General features: G+C 41.9%; 1 protein-coding gene across 4 annotated transcripts in view; it reads left to right on the top strand.

Moving 5' to 3' along the window:
• Positions 1-20,890, top strand: part of LOC139370550 (signal-induced proliferation-associated 1-like protein 2) — a 103,788-nt gene that overhangs the window by 52,975 nt on the left and 29,923 nt on the right. For all 4 annotated transcript variants that reach the window (XM_071110117.1, XM_071110115.1, XM_071110116.1 and 1 more), the window contains 5 exons: positions 4,644-4,747; positions 9,721-9,878; positions 14,811-15,390; positions 16,826-17,100; positions 20,511-20,726. In XM_071110117.1, the coding sequence (XP_070966218.1) occupies positions 4,644-4,747; positions 9,721-9,878; positions 14,811-15,390; positions 16,826-17,100; positions 20,511-20,726 (1,333 nt within the window). The remainder of the gene's footprint in view (positions 1-4,643; positions 4,748-9,720; positions 9,879-14,810; positions 15,391-16,825; positions 17,101-20,510; positions 20,727-20,890) is intronic.

Genomic DNA, 20,890 nt, shown 5'->3' with positions numbered 1-20,890 from the left:
TATCATATGCTTGATAAATGTTCAATAAATTAGGGGATGAGGGCCCAGCTGGACACATACTGTACATCCTCTTGTACAGACCAACTGAAAAGAAGAAGAATTCAGTTTTGAATGATTTATCTTTTGATAGGAGCAAACTTGAAAGTTTGAAAAAAATGTGGTAGATTGCAAAAAAAACATTCCAAAGAAAGTCCATGTCTCTGTACACTGAAAAATGCTCGAGGCGTTACATGGGCAGGATTTTTTTTTAACTCTGCAAAATTAATATGATTTTTTTATTATACGCATAAATGGTGTTGGAGGGCAAGTAGGAGGCACCCTGTCTTCTGGTCTAAAAAAATGTCCCAATGCCACAGGGCAGTGACTGGGGACATTGCTCTGTGTAGGGTGCTGTCTTTCAGATGGGACGTTAAATGGGTGACCTGACTCTCTGTGGTCACTAAAGATCCCATGGCACTTATCTTAAGAGTAGGGGTGTTAAATGTCAACCGTGAAGAGGTGACTCTGGGATGCTGGCCTTCTAGGCAGAGTTACTCTGTCCAGTGTCTGTGTTCTTTGCCCATCTTAATCTTTCCTTTTTTATTGGCCTGTCTGAGATATGGCTTTTTCTTTGCAGCTCTGCCTTGAGGGCCAGCATCTCGAAGTCGCCTCTTCACTGTTGACTTTGAGACCTCGTGTTTTGCGGGTACTATTTAATGAAGCTGCCAGTTGAGGACTTGTGAGGTGTCTGTTTCTCAAACTAGATACACTAATGTACTTGGCCTCTTTCTCAGTTGTGCACCTCTTTCTATAATGGTTAGCGCCAGTTTGCGCTGTTCTGTGAAGGGAGTAGTATACAGCGTTGTACGAGATCTTCAGGTTCTTGGCAATTTCTCACATGGAATAGCCTTCATTTCTTAGAAGAAGAATAGACTGACAAGTTTCAGAAGAAAGTTCTTTGTTTCTGGCCATTTTGAGCCTGTAATCGAACCCACAAATGCTGATGCTCCAGATACTCAACTAGTCTGAAGAAGGCCAGTTGTATTGCTTCTTTAACTTCTTGGATATAGGAGGCGCTATTTTAATTTTTGGATGAACACGTTCTCGTTTTAAACAAGATATTTTGTCACGAAAAGATGCTCGACTATGCATATAATTGACAGCTTTGGAAAGAAAACACTCTGACGTTTCCAAAACTGCAAAGATATTGTCTGTGAGTGCCACAGAACTGATGTTACAGGCGAAACCCAGATAAAAATCCAATCAGGAAGTGCCGCATTTTTTGAAACCGCCTCATGCAAATGACTCCTTATATGGCTGTGAAGGAGATAGGAGTCAGCTTACATTTTCCACGTTTTCCCCAAGGTGTCTACATCATTGTGACGTATTTGTAGGCGCATATCATTGGAAGATTGACCATAAGAGACTACATCTACCAGGTGGTCGCTTGGTGTCCTCTGTTGCAATTATTGCGTAATCTCCAGCTGCAGTATTTTTCCGTTTGCTTTTGATGAGAAGCCAACTGCCACCACTGATAGATTATCGAATAGATATGTGAAAAACACCTTGAGGATTGATTCTAAACAACGTTTGCCATGTTTCTGTCGATATTATGGAGCTAATTTTGAAAAAAGTTTGGCGTTGTAAGTGACTGCATTTTCAGGTATTTTTCTTAGCCAAACATGATGAACAAAACCGGAGCTATTTCGTCTACACAAATAATATTTTTGGAAAAAATGAACATTTGCTATCTAACTAAGAGTCTCGTCATTGAAAACATCCGAAGTTCTTCAAAGGTAAATTATTTTATTTGAATGCTTTTCTTGTTTTTGTGAAAATGTTGCCTGCTGAATGCTAGGCTTAATGCTATGCTAGGCTATCAATACTCTTACACAAATGCTTGTGTAGCTTTGGTTGAAAAGCAGATTTTGAAAATCTGAGATGACAGTGTTGTTAACAAAAGGCTAAGCTTGTGTTTGAATATATTTATTTCATTTAATTTGCTATTTTCATGAATAGGAAATGTTGCGTTATGGTAATGAGCTTGAGGCTATGATTTCGCTCCCGGATACGGGATTGCTCGACGCTAGAGGTTAATCAGAACCACAGTTTTCAGCTGTGCTAACAAAATTGCAAAAGGATTTTCTAATGATCAATTAGCCTTTTAAAATGTTAATCTTGGATTAGTGAACACAACGTGGTATTGGAACACAGGATGATGGTTGCTGATAATGGGCCTCTGCCGTTTCCAGCTACAATAGTATTTCTGATCAATTTTATGTTATTTTAATGGACAAAAAATTTGATTTTCTTTCAAAAACAAGGACATTTCTAAGTGACCCCAAACCTTTGAACGGTAGTGTATATACTTTACATACAGACAGACAGATGCAACAATTTCAAAGATTTTACTGAGTTACAGTTCATATAATGCAATCAGTCAATTGAAATAAATTCATTAGGCCATAATCTATGGATTTCATATGACTGGGAAGGGGTGCAACCATGGGCGGGCCTTAGAGGCCCAGCCAATAAGAATGAAGTTTTACCCCACAAAATGGCTTTAACCTCTAGCGACGAGCAATCCCGTATCCGGGAGCGTAATCATAGCCTCATGGCATAATGCTATGCTAGCTCTGCTGGAAGCAGGCAGCATTTTCACAAAAATAAGAAAAGCAACCAAATTAAATCATTTACCTTTGAAGAACTTCAGATGCTTTCACTCAGGAGACTCCCGTTTGTTCATCCTGCTTGGCTGAGAAATCGACCGATATAACGCCAAACTTTTTTCAAAATTAACTCCATAATATCGACAAACACGGCAAACGTTGTTTAGGATCCATCCTCAAGGGGTTTTTAACATATATATTCGATAATATATCCGTCGAGGCAGTTGGTTTCTCATAAGAAACGATTGGAAAAATGGCTACTTCAGTATTTTACGCAAGGTTTTCTCCGGGAGACACCATACGACCACTCGCCCTATATGGTCTCTTACAGCCATTCTCCAATGGAAATGCCTAAAAAGAAGTCACAATGCTGTAGACACCTTGGGGAAAACGTGGAAAATGTAAGCTGACTCCTAGCTCCTTCACGGCCATATAAGGAGTCATTGGCATGAGGCGGTTTCAAAAAATGCGGCACTTCCTGATTGGATTTTTATCTGGGTTTCGCCTGTAACATCAGTTCTGTGGCACTCACAGACAATATCTTTGTAGTTTTGGAAACGTCAGAGTGTTTTCTTTCCAAGTCGAGCATCTTTTCGTGACAAAATATCTTGTTTAAAACGGGGACGTTTTTCATCAAAAAATTAAAAGAGGGCCCCCTATATCCAACTAGTTAATACATAAGCTGCACCTGTGTAATGATAATTCTGTTTAATCAGCTTCTTGATATGCCACACCTGTCAGATGGATGGATTATTTTGTCACAGGAGAAATGCTCACTAACAGGGATGTAAATACATGTGAGTGCAAAGTTTTAGATAAATACGGTTTCTGTGCGTATGGAAAATTGCAGGGATTGTTTTATTTCAGCTCATGAAACATGGGACTGAAACTTTACATGTTGCGTTTACATTTTTGCTCAGTGTATATTAATATAGACATAGAGATTTATGTATATCTCTCTGCTGAAATACAGGAATTTAGAAATAGACCTACCATTGAGCAGTTCAGTCAAATTAAAGACAGGCTGGTCGCATGCACTCCATGTTAAGTTCCCCACTATAGGCAGTCTATAGTTATTATGCCCCCAGCCTCTGGAATAGCCTGCCAGAGAACCTGAGAAGGCCAAAACTGTGGACATATATTTAAGAGATCTTAAAACTCATGTTTTTTGCTTTGCTTTTCCTTAGGGTGCTTTTTAGTTATTCAGTTTGTCACACTTTAGTTTTTATTCTTGTTTGTTGTGTAGTAAATATTTAAGCTTTCCTTTCCTTGTTTTTTGCATCTGTATAAATAAAGATTGATTCGACTTGTTGTCTGTGAATAAACCCGGGTGGGTCTTTCTATATAGACCATAGCAACACTCTATAAATGAATTGCCATGTGTACTCTGTTGGTTCTATTTGCTTTGCAGTTGTAAGCAACATCTTACATGTCTCTTGGGAAAAGCATTCAGATAACTGTTTTTTTATTATTAATGGGCTATTCTGGAGGTCTGAAATTCAGTTACAGCAGTCAAGATTTTAAGCCATCTTAAAGCTGTGTCAGTCTGTCTATCCTGATTCCTGGAAATGACACGCAATCTGCCCAGCTTTCATGTAAATCCACCTATACAGGAACAATGGCCAGTGTCGTTTCCGAGCTCTGGGGAAAGCTCTGGCCATTTAGAAATACACAGAAACAGACTGGCCATAGGGCATTTCAGGCAAATGCAAGATTGGCCGATCTGTCTTAAAAATAATTTGTGCAGTATTATTGCTATTTGATTAATAATGGGGGGCCTCAAGGAAACGAATGGTCCAGAGTGTTGGAAATGCCCATTTCTGGTCTTAGTCCGTCCCTGGAAATACCACAGGATTATTATTGCTGTATTCAATGATCTTATTGCAGATCATGTAATTAGATTTTTTTTTCTCCAGAGACTACAGTATTACATTATTTTAAATTCTGTTTAGAATGTCTCTGCTCTGACCTAAATTCTTTGTTTGGGTGTTACAGCGGATTCCACTGGAACACATTCTCTCTACACTACTTACAAAGACTATGAGCTGATGTTCCACGTGTCCACACTGCTCCCCTACACCCCCAACAACAAACAACAGGTGAGTGGACACTGGAAGTCTATGGTTACCTGCTAGCATGCTAGTAGATACCGTAGACTTCCAGTCATTGGGCTAACGCTACCTCCAACTTCCTTCATACTGGACACCGATGCATAAAATGTCTATGCACTAGTACATCTGACTCTGGGGAAGTAGATAAAGGGCCTCATTGCCAACATCTGAAAGTATCCCATTAAAGCAGCACTAGTCAATCTGTGTCCACCCGCAGTGGGCCCCCAACATTTGTGTAAGTAAACTGAGAGATTGGTCTTGGCAAACGTCACTGCCACAGGTATTTGAATATTGTTGTAACTGCCCTTAAAGCCAGATTTAGGAGTGCCACTTCAGAGGAGCTAATTAACACAAAGATCTAGTAGGTCAGATTTTCAAAACATTAAGGGCTGAAGATGTGGAGATGTGCACATAAACAGTGCTGGAAAAAGTACTCCATTTTCATACTTGTGGAAAAAGTAAAGATGCCTTAATAGAAAATTACTCAAGTAAAAGTGGAAGTCACCCAGTAAAGTACTACTTGAGTAAAAGTCTAAAAGTATTTGGTATTAAATATATCTAAGTATCAAAGTAAATGTAATTGCTAAAATATACTTAAGTATCAAATGTAAAAATTCCTTATAAAACAGATGGTGACATTTTCTTGTTCTTTTTTTATTTTTACAGAAAGCCAGGGGCACACTCATTTACAAATTAAGCATGTGTGTTTAGTGAGTCTGCCAAGATCAGAGGCAGTAGGGATGACCATTGCTGTTCTTGATAAGCACCTGAATTGGTCAATTTTCCTGTCCTGCTAAGCATTCAAAATGTAATGAGTACTTTTGGGTGCCAGGGAAAAATGTGTGGAGTAAAAAGTACATTATTTACTTTCGGAATGTAGTGAAGTAAAACTTATAAATAAAAGTCAAAAAATATAAATGGTTCAGTACAGATTCCCCATAAAACTACTTAAGTAGTACTTTAAAGTATTTTTACTTAAGTACTTTACACCACTGCACATAACCCTCGAGTCAATTTCCGCTGCCCCGGTCAGATGAAACCAAAATAAAAACACCCCCATCAAATCCGTCTGTTTTAAGATAGTTGTATCTGTTTTATTGCATGGGCTGTGTCTCAATCCACCTGTGCAGTGGAAGGTGGCTGAGCTTATGGCTGTGTTTGTCAGACCAAACAAATTGGGTTAAAAATGTGCAAAAATATATATATATTTTTTTACTATCTGCTTTTCCATGTATGAATCAGTTATCAATGTGTTTCTATGGGCTTAAGTGCCGTAATGTTTTTCAATATTTTGGGGGAATAGATAAAGGGGTTCTAAAATTCAACATCAAATAGCTAAATGATCCTTGCTATGACCATCTTAAAACAATTCCATATGTTAGCTTAGTAAACCCCCCCAGAAACTCAAGTTAAGCGAGAAAGACATTTATGATGCTCTGAAAAATGTATATTTTTCTCACTGACGTCAATGACTAACTGCAACCCTTTTTTATCATCATTATAGTGATCATTATCATGAACATTCCTTATAGTTTCTACCCATTTACTACAACTGGTAGCTTTCCATGTTGATCCTTTAGTCACAATCTGCTCTCCAATATCAGCAATTGGCACTCATCATTTCGGAGTCGTGCATAATTTCCCCCAGTCAGTGACTTGTTAATTGGAAATGCTATTGCTGGAGATGTTGCCACGACAACAATTTCGCATGCACTCCTCAATTAAATTCTCCACTCTGCTTGGTGTCTGAATATGCCTGGGTGGGTCTTTCTATCTAGACCATAGCAACATGGTCTATAAATGAATTGTCATGTGCACCATGTTGATTCTATTTGCTGTGCAGTTGTAAGCAGTATTTTACGTAAAGCTCTTGGGAACAGCATTCAGATTAGAGATCAACCGATTTTTTTTATATTTTTTTATTTATTTTTTTACACATATACATATATACATATATATATATATATATATATATATATATATATATATATATATATATATACATATACATATACATATACATATATATATATATATATATATATATACATATATATATACACACACAGTGGGGCAAACAAGTATTTAGTCAGCCACCAATTGTGCAAGTTCTCCCACTTAAAAAGATGAGAGTCCTGTAATTTTCATCATAGGTACACTTCAACTACGACAGACAAAATGAGAAAAAAAATCCAGAAAATCACATTGAGGGATTTTTAATGAATTTATTTTCAAATTATGGTGGAAAATAAGTATTTGGTCACCTACAAACAAGCAAGATTTCTGGCTCTCACAGAACTGTAACTTCTTCTTTAAGAGGCTCCTCTGTCCTCTACTCGTTACCTGTATTAATGGCACCTGCTTGAACTTGTTATCAGTATAAAAGACACCTGTCCACAACCTCAAACAGTCACACTCCAAACTCCACTATGGCCAAGACCAAAGAGCTGTCAAAAGACACCAGAAACAAAATTGTAGACCTGCACCAGGCTGGGAAGACTGAATCTGCAATAGGTAAGCAGCTTGGTTTGAAGAAATCAACTGTTTGAGCAATTATTAGGAAATGGAAGACATACAAGACCACTGATAATCTCCCTCGATCTGGGGCTCCACGCAAGATCTCACCCCGTGGGATCAAAATTATCACAAGATCGGTGAGCAAAAATCCCAGAACCACACGGGGGGACCTAGTGAATGACCTGCAGAGAGTTGGGACCAAAGTAACAAAGCCTACCATCAGTAACACACTACGCCGCCAGGGACTCAAATCCTGCAGTGCTAGACGTGTCCCCCTGCTTAAGCCAGTACATGTCCAGGCCCGTCTGAAGTTTGCTAGAGAGCATTTGGATGATCCAGAAGAAGATTGTGAGGATTTCATGGTCAGATGAAACCAAAATATGAGTTTTTACCAAAAAGTTAACTTGTCGTGTTTGGAGGACAAAGAATGCTGAGTTGCATCCAAAGAACACCATACCTACTGTGAAGCATGGGGGTGGAAACATCATGGTTTGGGGCTGTTTTTCTGCAAAGGGACCAGGACGACTGATCCGTGTAAAGGAAAGAATGAATGGGGCCATGTATCGTGAGATTTTGAGTGAAAACCTCCTTCCATCAGCAAGGGCATTGAAGATGAAACATGGCTCGGTCTTTCAGCTTGACAATGATCCCAAACACACCGCCTGGGCAACGAAGGAGTGGCTTCGTAAGAAGCATTTCAAGGTCCTGGAGTGGCCTAGCCAGTCTCCAGATCTCAACCCCATAGAAAATCTTTGGAGGGAGTTGAACGTCCGTGTTGCCCAGCAACAGCCCCAAAACATCACTGCTCTAGAGGAGATCTGCATGGAGGAATGGGCCAAAATACCAGCAGAAGTGTGTGAAAACCTTGTGAAGACTTACAGAAAACGTTTGACCTCTGTCATTGCCAACAAAGGGTAAATAACAAAGTATTGAGAAACTTTTGTTATTGACCAAATTCTTATTTTCCACCATAATTTGCAAATAAATTCATAAAAAATTCTACAATGTGATTTTCTGGATTTTTTTTCTCATTTTGTCTGTCATAGTTGAAGTGTACCTATGATGAAAATTACAGGCCTCTCTCGTCTTTTTAAGTGGGAGAACGTGCACAATTGGTGGCTGACTAAATACTTTTTTGCCCCACTGTATATGACACAATTTCTCTAGTTAATATTGCCTGCTAAAATGAATTTATTTTAACTAAATATGCAGGTTTCAAAAATATACTTCTGTGTATGGATTTTTAAGAAAGGCATTGATGTTTATGGGTTAGGTACATTTGTGCAACGATTGTGCTTTTTTTCACGAATGCTCTTAAATCATCCCCAGTTTGGCGAAGTAGGCTGCGATTCGATGATAAATTAACAGGCACCAAATTGATTATATGCAACGCAGGATAAGCTAGCTAATCTTGTAATATCATCAACCATGTGTAGGTAACTAGTGATTATTTGAAGAGCGATTGTTTTATATAAGATACGTTTAATGCTAGCTAGCAACTTACCTTGGCTCCTTGCTGCACTCGTGTAACAGGTGGTTAGCCTGCCATGCAGTTTCCACGTGGAATGCAATGTAATCGGCCATAATCGGCGTCCAAAAATGCAGATTACCGATTGTTATGTAAACTTGAAATCGGCCCTAATTAATCGGTCGACCTCTAATTCGATTCACTGTTTTTTTTTTATTATTGGACTATTCTGTAGGTCTGAAATTCAGTTACAGCAATAAAGATTTTAGGCCGTCTTTAAGCTGTGTCCCTCTGCAGAGTATGTCCAGGAATCAGGACTGACAAACTGCCCCGCGTTCATAGAAATCCACCTATACAGGGCCAGTGTCCTTTCTAAGCGTTAGGGAAATTAGAACAGGCCAAATGTCTTGTGCATCGCATGTGTCTTGGGCCTTGATTATCAGGATTATCAGGATTTGAAGTTTCATTCCTCCCCTGGGATCCCATTTGATTTCTGAGATTAGCTGTAAGCCCCCCCAAAAGGCTCTGCCACTACTTGAGCCCCTTGATCCGGCCTATTCCACCCCTCATCCCGTTTGTTTACCACCTACCCTACACCAAGGGACTTAACAGACATCAGGAGGCCATAGTCTGTTATCGCCCTGTTAGAAACCTCTGGACCCTAGCCACTGCCTTTAGCACTTCTGTTGATTGGCAAGGATATGAGAGGTGTAAGCAATATGACAGCATTATAGCTCCCACATGCCCTCTGATAGACTCCAAATAAACAGGTTTTACTGTCCTCCATATCCTTTCCTTGACCACTTAACAGCTTGACTCGTGATAAAGAATTGGATATATTTCTTTATCACGTACCATGTAGGTCTTTTTTAGGCCTTTTGAGACACTGTCATAGTCTCTCATGTACTGTAAGGGCATTTACTTTTCTGAATTCTAATGTGCTTTTTCTTTTCCGTTTCCTTTTCTTGCCATTTAGCTACTGAGGAAGAGACACATTGGAAATGACATTGTCACCGTCATCTTCCAGGAACCTGGCGCTCTTCCCTTCACTCCCCAAAACATTCGCTCGCACTTCCAGCACGTGTTCATCATCGTCAAAGTCCACAACCCTTGCACAGAAAATGTTTGCTACAGGTGAGCAAAGCAGACTGCCGATACTTCTAAAACATTTGGCGTGAGAGATGTATAGAGCTGGTTTAAATTAACTTGCATTTATTCAATCATTCATGTACCTAAGGGCCCAATTTCAATAAGGCTGGAATCCAATCATTACAAGAGTCAATCATTCAGAAGTGCCTCTTAATGATTGTTGAATCAAGTGTCAACTCCCTCCATTGCTAACGTTCAGTCCCTGGACAATAAATTAGAAAAGCTTAGGGCGAGGATCTCCTTCCAGAGAGACATCAGGGACTGTAACATAGCTATGATTCTGTAAAAAAACACTATCTGTGGACATATTGTCCATTTAGCCAGCAGGGTTCCCTGTCCATCGCACAGACAGGAAGAAAAAATTATTCAGGAAAAATAAAATAAGTTTCATGATTAACAACTGTGTGATTGTGGTAAAGTTCTCCCAATCAGGAATACCACATTACCTCCCAAAATAATTTTCTTCGGTCATCGTCACTGCCGTGTATATTCCCACCCAAGTCGACACTCAGGGTACTACACTTTTCTATGTGCAACCTGGAAACCGCTTATTCTGAGGCCGCATTTATTGTAGCTGGGGACTTTAATAAAGGACATCTGAGGAAAACGCTACATAAATTCTATCAACACATCTCCTGTGATTACATGCGCAACACGGACTGTGGATCATTGCTACTCTCCTTTTTTTAGGCTATGCAAAACAGGAACAGGAAGCTCCTGTGGTATGGACTGCTCAATATTGGTCTGACCAATTGAAATCTATGCTTCAAGTTTGTTTTTGATCACGCGGAACTGGAAATATTCTGGTTCGCCTCTGAGAACAGTATTTACTTCCACACTGACTCGGAGAATGGGTTAATAAGGAAGTGCATAGAGGATGTTGTTCCCACTGTGACGATTAGAACTCGTCCAAACCAAAAAACGTGGATTTATTGCAGCATTCACAAAACTGAAAGCGCGAACCTTCGCATTTAACCATGGCAAGGTGACTGGGAACATGGATGTGTACAAGCAGACCAGCTACGACCTCAGTAACACAATCAAGAGGCAAAACAACAGTACACAGTGGATTTGCATTAAACGGCTCAGACATGATCCTAATGTGACAGGGACTCCAGACAATCACCGATTTATGAAGGGAAAACCAGCCACGCCGCGGACATCCACGCCTCGCTCCTGGACGAGCTAAACACCTTCACCTGCTTCGAGGAAAACTACATCGAGCCACCGACGCTCACGGGGACTCTGCTTTCGTTCTCTGTGGCCGAAATGAGTAAGTCATTTAAGAGTGTTAACCCTTGCAAGACTGCAGGGCCACGTCCTCAAAGCATGTGCAGACCAGCTGGCTGAAGTCTTTACAGACGTATTTCATCTCCATATCCCAGTCTGTTGTTCCCACTTGCATCAAGATGTCCACCATTGCACCAAAGAAAGTGAAGGTAAATTACTATCGTCCCTTGCATCATGAAGTTGTCATCATGAAGTTCTTTGAGAGGCTAGTTAAGGATCATATCACCTCTACATTACCTGAAACCCAGACCCACTACAATTCACATATCGCTTCAACAGACCCCGGGCGATTGCCATTGCACTGCACCCTGCCCAATCCCACCTGAACAAGATAAATACCTACAGTACCAGTCAAAAGTTTGAACACACCTACTCATTCCATTTTTGTTATTTTAACTTTTTTCTACATTGTAGATATGGAAAGATATCAAAACTTTCAAATAACACACATGGAATCATGTAGTAACCAAAAAGTTTCAAAAATTGAAATATTTTTTTATATTTGAGAATCTTCAAGGTAGCGACCCTTTGCCTTTGACAGCTTTGCACACTCTTGACATTCTCTCAACAAGCTTCATGAGGTAGTCACCTGGAATGCATTTCAATTAACAGGTGTGCCTTGTTAAAAGTTAATTTGTGGAATTTCTTTCCTTAATGCATTTGAGCCAATCAGTTGAGTTGTGACAAGGTAGGGGAGTATACAGAAGATGGCCCTATTCTTGCCATATTATGCCATATCATTACTTTAAAACAATGAGGTCAGTCAATCCGGAAGAACTTTGAACGTTTCTTCAAGTGCAGTCGCAAAAACCATCAAGCGCTATGATGAAGCTGGCTCTCATGACGACCGCCACAGGAAAGGAAGACCCAGCGTTACCCCTGCTGCAGAGGATAAGTTCATTAGAGTTACCCCCCCTCAGAGATTGCAGCCCAAATAAATGCATCAGAGTTCAATTAGCAGACACATATCAACATCAACTGTTCAGAGGAGACTGTGTGAATCAGGCCTTCATGGTCGAAATGCTGCAAAGAATCCACTACTAAAGGACACCAATAAGAGACTTGCCAAGAAAGACGACTTTTGAAGAATCTTAAATATATTTTGATTCGTTTTAACACTTTTTTTGGCTACTACATGATTCCATGTGTTATTTCATAGTTTTGATGTCTTCACTATTATTCTAATAGTAAAAATAAAGGGAAACCCTTGAGTTGGTGTGTCCAAACTTTTGACTGGTACTGTATGTAAGAATAATGTTCATAAATTACAGCTCAGGGCCCAGGGTCTGAACCCTTCCCTGTGCAACTTGGTCCTGGACTCCCTGACGGGCCGACCCCAAGTGGTAAGGGTAGGCAACAACACCTCCGCCACGCTGATCTTCAACACAGGGGCTTCACAGGAGTGTGTGCTCAGCCCAAGGACCTCAGCCACCCGGGCCACAGCCTGTTCACCCCGCTACCATCTTGAAGGCAGCTGGGCCCGAAAAACTGAGAAACAGCTTCTATATCCAGGCCATCAGACTGTTACATTCCCAACTAGCCGGCCTCCACTCAGTTCCCTGCCCTGAAACTTATTCACTGTTCTAGCCGGCTACCATGCGGTACTCTACCCTGCGCCTTAGACTGCTGCCCTATGTACATAGTCATTGAACACTAGTCACTTTAATAATGTTTACATACTGTTTAACCACTTTATATTTACAGCGCATTCGGAAAGTATTGAGACCCCTTGACTTTTCCCACATTTTGTTAAGTTACAGCCTTATTCTAAAATTGATCAAATGAATTGTTTTCATCAATCTACACTCAATAACCCATAATGACAAAGCGAAAACAGGTTTTTAGGAATCTTTGCAAATTAAAAACAGATGCCTTATTTATGTCAGTATTCCGACCCTTTGCTATGAGAAACAAAATTGAGCTCAGGTGCACCCTGTTTCCATTGATCATCCTTGATGTTTCTACAACTTGATTGGAGTCTACCTGTGGCAAATTCAATTGATGACCATGATTTGGAGAAGGTGCACACCTGTCTGTATAAGGTCCCACAGTTGACAGTGCATGTCAGAGCAGAAAGCAAGCAATGAAGCTGAAGAAATTGTCCGTAGAGCTCCAAGACAGGACTGTGTCGAGGTACATATCTGGGGAAGGGTACCCAAAAAAATTCTGCAGCATTGAAGGTCCCCAAGAACAATGCCCTCCATCATTCTTAAACGGAAGAACTTTGGAACCACCAAGACTCTTCCTAGAGCTGGCTGCCCAGCCAAACTGAATAATTGGGGGAGAAAGGCCTTGGTCAGGGAGGTGACCAAGAACCCGATGGTCACTCTGACAGAGCTCCAGAGATCCTCTGGAGAACTGGTAGAGTGGCCAGACGGAAGCCACTCCTCAGTAAAAGGCACATGACAGCCCACTTGGAGTGGGCTGTTAAATGAGAAACAAGATTATCTGGTCTGATGAAACCAAGAATGAACAAGAATGAACTATTTGGCCCGAATGTCAAGCATCACATCTGGAGGAAACATCCCTTCAGTGAAGCATGGTGGTGGCAGCATCATGCTGTGGAGAGGTTTTCAGCGGCAGGGAGACTAGTCAGGATGGGGGAAAGATGAATAACTTTTTTACATTTTTGATTTATTTTACCTTTATTTAACTAGTTAAGTCAGTTAACAAATTCTTATTTTCATTGACGGCCCTGTTCAGGGGCAGAACGACAGATTTGTACCTTATCAGCAAGGGGGTTTGAACTTTGCAACCTTCCGGTTACTAGTCCAACGCTCTAACCACTAGGCTACCCTGCCGCCCCAAACTACAGAGAGATCCTTGATGAAAACCTTCTCCGGAGTGCTCAGGACCTCAGACTGGGGCCTAAGATTCACCTTCTAATAGGACAATGACCCTAAGCACACAGCTAAGAAAATGCAGGAGTGGCTTCGGGACAAGTCTCCATGTCCTTGAGTGACCCAGCCAGAGCCCGGACTTGAACATGATCGAACATCTCTGGAATGACCTGAAAATAGCTGTGCAGCGACGCTCCCCATCCAACCTACTGTTGGAGCTAGAAACACAAGCATTTTGCTGCACCTGTGATAAATCAAAACAGATTTGGAGATGTTAATTTTGATTTGGATATGTTGCTGTCCAATTTCAAAGAAACTACTGAAATTACACTACAATGATTTCCGGCCCTTACTGTTAGCGGACCTGAGTCTTGAATCAGAATTCTGGTCATACAGAAACATCAGTTGCTTGTCACTACCTACACCACTGTGAGAGTTGAAAGGACCTCTATTTGTTTAAACTGATACCACACCTCTATTTATAATAGAGCATTATAAAAAATATGCTAGTGTAGTCCATTATATTCACGCAATGGAACAGCACTTTAACTATCTAATATGACGTACAGTTGGTCGTGAAACCACTTGTTCTGCTCTTGTAATTTCGGATTAGCAGAACAACAGTTTGGAACCTTTCCATTTCCAGGGAGTGGCCGTAATGGCTGTAATTCAAAATCCCCCAACAGATCTCTCTCAAATGTATTGTTATGACCTATTTGTGTTACTTAGAAAAGATTATGCAAAATGACAGAGCGATTAAAATGGCTGTTTTTCTTTATGTTTTTAGTGTGGCGGTCACCAGATCTAAAGACGTGCCCGCCTTCGGTCCTCCTATCCCCCAGGGGGTGTTCTTCCCAAAGTCGGCCATGTTCCGGGACTTCCTCCTGGCCAAGATGATGAACGGCGAGAATGCAGTGCATAAGTCGGACAAGTTCCGCGCCATGGCCATGCGCACGCGCCAAGAGTACCTGAAGGATTTGGCTGAGAACTTTGTAAGCACCACCCCCGTGGACTCTTCGGCGGCCAAGTTCAGCTTCATCTCGTTGGGTGTCAAGAAGAAGGAGCGCAGCCGACCCCGGCGCAACGCCCACCTCCAGAGCTACGGGGCGGTCACTTGGGCCGTGGTTGCCCGGGACTTTGGCCAGTCAGCAGACATTGGCTGCTTGCTGGCCGTCTCCAATGAGTTTGTGGTGCTGATCGAAGAGGCGTCCAAGGAGGTGGTGTTCAACTGCTACTGCCGCGACGTCCTTGGTTGGAGCTCAACATCCGGGAGCGTCCGGCTTTTCTACGAGCGAGGCGAGTGTGTGGTGTTCTCCACGCAGGAAGGATGCTGGGACGATGTCCGGGAGATCATGCAGAGGTTGGAGGTAAAAAGGTTGCGTGGGAGGCTAAAAGACAACATAATTCAGTGCTACACATCCTGTACACAGATTAAGCCTTATCCTGGACTAAAAAGCATTTTCAATTGAGAATGATTTTTAGTCAAGGCTTAATTTGTGTCCGGGAAACCACGCCTCAATGTTTAAACCAGGGGTCGTCAATCGAACCCACAAGGAACATATCTGATTCAACTTCTCCAAGTATTTACTGAAGACTAGGTTTAGTTGATCACTTGGTTTTGTTACTGCTTGGCTGTACCCACACTGGCCCAGAGAGAAGATTGGCCACCTCTGCCTGAGACATAAGTATCATAAGACACTTGTACCTCAGTATTTGGCTACGTTTTGACAGGCATCCCAATTCAGATTTACTAATTGGTATTAATTGGTATTTTGACCAGTCAGATCAGCCCTGTATCTGATGTGAAAAGATCTTGTTAAGCTAAATAGTTTACTATGGGTGAACACTGCAGTGAGGTGATTACTCAAGTCCTGGGAGCCAGCCCAAGTCACAGCAGATTAGTCGGCAGGTCAGCAGATGTCCCCCAGTTATACCCCCACTTTACCTCAGCCTCACAACAATATGTGTGTTGTTAAAAGTTACTGTTCTTGAATCACTGGTGGTAATTAAGGCCTGCCGGGGCGTGTACTTTCCTCCTGCTTTTTTCCCACTAATTGATTGAGTCATTTGATTGATAATTGTATTATTTAGGGGGAGACGAGAGGTCGTATGGGGTCGGGTGTCCCTGAGCTCTCTGTCCCAAGACCTTTTAATTTTGGTTAAATGGGATTATCCAAAGGTGTCTAAAGCCTCTGCTAGGGTTGTCACAATAGCATTCACCTCAGATGCCCAGGCTTTAAGATGCTAAAAAGGGGTGAAGAACTGGGGAGTCTGGATGAAAAATAGTGACACGTTGCCACTCCAAACAGAGCTGGTGTCTTTTAACCTTTTGCTTCGTGACGACCCTAATCTCTGCAGAGTTTGACATTGTGAGATTGGCTGGTTTATTCTGAAATTATCTAGGTATTTCTCCTATTGTTGGCACACTTTTTTTGTCAAATCCCACAACTGTTTCCTGCACTTCAAGAGGCCAGCTCAGGCCACGTTTGGACTATATTTTGTTTTTGTTGCCAAGTTTGATTGAATGGAGCCCTTAGTCTTTTCAACCAACTTTATAATGGAAAGGGATAATAATTTAAGTTCTCATCAGCTTCAGTGCTGTTAAGGTTTTGTATATGTGTGGATTAGGTCAAACCACAACCTCACGGAGAGGTAGTAATTAGCAACTTTAACTGGGGTAAAGGTTGGCCTTATAAGGTAATGCTCATAACTATTCAAAACAGTTGCCAACATGGATAAACCCTAATAAAGCCATTAGATCAAAGTAGGCTGAAATTTACTCTCTTGGTCATGTCGCCCTAGATTGTCACCCGGGGCTGCGAGACAGTGGAGATGACCCTCCGGCGAAACGGTTTGGGCCAGCTGGGATTCCACGTCAACTTCGAGGGTGTGGTGGCAGACGTGGAGCCCTTCGGCTTCGCCTGGCAGGTGGGTCTCCGTCCGGGCAGCCGGCTGATGGAGATCTGCAAGGTGGCCGTGGCCACACTGTCCCACGAGCAGATGATCGACCTGCTGCGCACGTCCAACACGGTCAGTGTGGTCATCGTCCAGCCCCATGAGGACGGCACACCCAGGAGGTAGCTTAAACACCACTTCCTCCTTCTTTGTACTTAACTAAGCTAAATAGCTCTTACAAAAACATCTGTCCCAAGCGTTTTATTCTTTCACTGAACAAAAATGTAAACGCTAAAATGGAACAATTTCAACGATTTTACTGTGTAACAGTTCATATAAGGAAATCGGTCAATTGAAATAAATTCACTAGGCCCTAATGTATGGATTTCACATGCCTAGGCACGGGCGCAGCTATGGGTGGGCATAGGACTTGGGAACCTGGACCAGCCAATCAGAATGAGTTTTTCCCCACAAAAGGGCTTTATTACAGACATAAATGGTCCTTCGTTTCATCAGCTGTCAGAGTGGTTGGTCTCAAACAATCCCGCAGGTAAAGAAGTTGGATGTGGAGGTCCTGGACTAGCGTGATTACACGTGGTCTGTGATTGTGAGGCAACAGCTCTGGTGGACATTCCTACAGTCATCATGCCAATTGTACACTCCTTCAACTTGAGACATCTGTGGCATTGTGTTGTGTGACAGAACTGCACATTTTTAGAGTGGCCTTTTATTGTCCCCAGCACAAGGTGCACCTGTGTAATGATCATGCTATTTAATCAGCTTCTTGATATGCCACATCTGTCAAGTGGATGGATTATCTTGGCAAAGGAGAAATGCTCACTAACAGGGATGTAAATTAGGGATGCACGATATATCGGTGAGCATATCGGAATCGGACGATATTAGCTAAAAATGCCAACATCGGCATCTGTGTTAAACTAGAGGCCAATGTGCAAAACCAATGTCAAAGCTGAAGTGCATACGTATATAACGTAAGTAGATGACGTAATGACGCCATGAAAATACAGCGCACTTCCAACAACTAAACAAGTTCAAGTTGAGCAGTCATTTGAAAGAAAATTTCAGCGAGACAACTCAAAGGTGAAATCCATTAAAGCCAAGATAATGGATCTCATTATGCTACTTGCTATGGATGTCACAATTGACATTTGGACCAGCGATGTCAGTCCCATGAGCATGCTGAGTCTGACAGCACAATGGGCCGACCAGGATGTCGTACTGTGGAAAGCTGTATTGCATGCTCAAGAATGTGCTGGTTCTCATACCGCTACTGCCATTTCAATGGCATTTGAGAACATGCTTGAAACTTGGAAACATGAACAAACTCGAGAAATAAGCTCAACTGCGTTTGCAGCAGACATGATACCTTCTGTCATGGCATTAAAACGCCTGCTCAACAAAACTGCCAACGCAAAACGTACAAAAGTACTCGAGGATGTGAATAAGCGATTCGGTGGTATTCTCTCTGAGCTTCTTTACTGTGTCGCAACCATGCTCAATGCTAGGTACAAGGACCGCTACTTCGATGCAGACATGAAACAGGGTTTACGTGAAATGTTACATACATAGCTGGACAAGATAGAAATGGACACAGTGACAGTGCCCACCGAGGAAGAGATCATGGACGGACAGAAAGCTGAAACTTCACTGCTTGACATGTATGATGAAATCCTGGTTGAGAATAAAACAACTGAACAAATGTACCATGAAACAGCACAGCAAGTAAGTGAAAGAAATAGGTTTGGATTATGTTTTACTGGTAATGGGGACACACTTAAATTCCACCAAAATAACTTTTTGGTATGTGTGTCTGTGTGCAACCTTTTATTTAAAGTCAGTTAAGAAAAAGTATTATTTACAATGACAGCCTACCCCGGCCAAACCCAGATGACGCTGGGCCAATTATGGGCCGCCCTATGGGGCTCCCAATCACGGCCGGATGTGATACAGCCTGGATTCGAACCAGGGACTGTAGTGACGCCTCTTGCACTGAGTTGCAGTGTCGCAGACTGCTGCGTCCGTGTGTGTGTGTGTAACTATTTAACTCTACTAGAATGCATAAAAGGCCTCAAAAGGACATGTCGGGACATGGCGTACTCAGTGTTCAGGTCACCTATTGAGCACGTTTGGGATGCTCTGGATCGATGTATATGACAGCTTGTTCCAGTTCCTGCCAATATCCAGAAACTTCGCACAGCCATTGAAGAGGAGTGGGACCGCATACCACAGGCCACAATCAACAGCATGATCAACTCTATGTGAAGGAGATGTTGCACTGCATGATGTAAACTCATCAGATACTGACTGGTTTTCTGATCCACGCACCTACCTTTTTTTTAAGGTACCTTTGACCAACAGATTCATATCTGTATTCCCAGTCATGTGAAATCCATAGATTAGGGCATAATGAATTTATTTCAGTTGACCGATTTTATTATTATTTTTTCTTTATATGAACTGCAACTCAGTAAAATCTTTGACATTGTTGCATTTGTATTTTTGTTCAGTGTACGTAGCGCATTACTTTTGTCCAGAGCCCTATGGACCTGTGCCATTTGAGACTGGGCCAACATGTATGAATCAAGACCGGGTTTTTGTGCTGTGCCATTTTTTTGGGACATTCCAAGGTAGTCGTTGGGTTGGTTGGTGAACTGTTGTTGAGAACTTGAGACTTGCCAAATCATGTTTTAACAGGAATCAAGCAGGGTGAAAGAGAACATTATCCATAGGAACATTTCTAGGATATTTTATTTTAGCTCATGAAACATGGGACCAACACTTTACATGTTGTGTTTATATTCTTGTTCAGAATAGGAAAATAGGATGCATTTTGGGACCCAGATTTTTGGGACTTGGCTAGTTCAAAGCTAATGATCTCTGTAGTCATGACCTAATGGGCTTGTTAAATTAATCAATGTTGTCTATTAATGTTATGTTTTGTGTGGACCCCTGGAAGAGGAGCTGCGGCTTTCGCAACCGCTAACGGGGATCCAAATAAAATACTAATACCAGTGTTATTGATCAATCGGCTGTTATCAATGTTATTAATCGGCCACAGGCTTAGTCAATGCAGCTCATATCCATCAGCAAATGTTTAACATATTTAACTGTAGCAAAGTAGCAGTAAATTGGGATGAAGTTGGACACAAGTTAGCAGCGACTGGTCCCAAATGCAATGGGAGATTGCACTCAGAATATTGGGTAAATACTGTATTCTGACATTTAAATCAAGCAAGAAAGAGGTGGAACGAGGCTAAACCAGTTTGGAAATGGACGTATCAATTAGTGAGGTTTGTGGAAAAATGTAACGGGCATTGAGAAATCTCAAAAGACCTAACTCTTAAAATGCAGTCCATCTGCCAAATCTCAACTTAAAGCTCCCATTGACTTACAGTATAACATATTTGGCAAGTAAGAGGATTCACACGTTTTACATTAGATGCACTTAATAACACGGTAACAACACCAACTCATACTCTTACAGTAAAATTTTAGTACATGTACTTCACTGTTTTAAGATTGTTTTGTAAGACGCTGAATTGCTAATGTGTCTTTTGATTTATTCTATCAGGAGCTGCTCGGAGATGTACCGCGTCCCCGTGGTGGAGTACAAGACCACCACGGCCGCCGGCTGGCACCGCGTCTCGACCGCCCCAGGTGGCGGCCCGTCCATGTCCCGGGCCTCCCCCACACAGGGCCCCAGCCCCGGGCAGCAGATGTTCCACTACGCCCAGGGGGCCATCTCCCGCAGCACCTCCTTCGACAGGAAGCAACAGGACGGGACCAGGTACACCTCAGCACCCACCTCCATCTTCATTGACTCATAGTTCCAAGTTCAAACGCCCTAGATCAGAGGTACTCAAATTTGAGCCTGAAGGGCCAAAGTGCTGCCGGTTTTCTTTTCGAACAGGGTAAACTCATTGTCACTGGTTGGTTAGAGATTCCACTCAC

The sequence above is a fragment of the Oncorhynchus clarkii genome, chromosome 17 (genome assembly GCF_045791955.1).
Source record: "Oncorhynchus clarkii lewisi isolate Uvic-CL-2024 chromosome 17, UVic_Ocla_1.0, whole genome shotgun sequence".
Lineage (NCBI taxonomy): Eukaryota > Metazoa > Chordata > Actinopteri > Salmoniformes > Salmonidae > Oncorhynchus > Oncorhynchus clarkii.
This window is presented reverse-complemented; position numbering and strand designations above follow the sequence as displayed.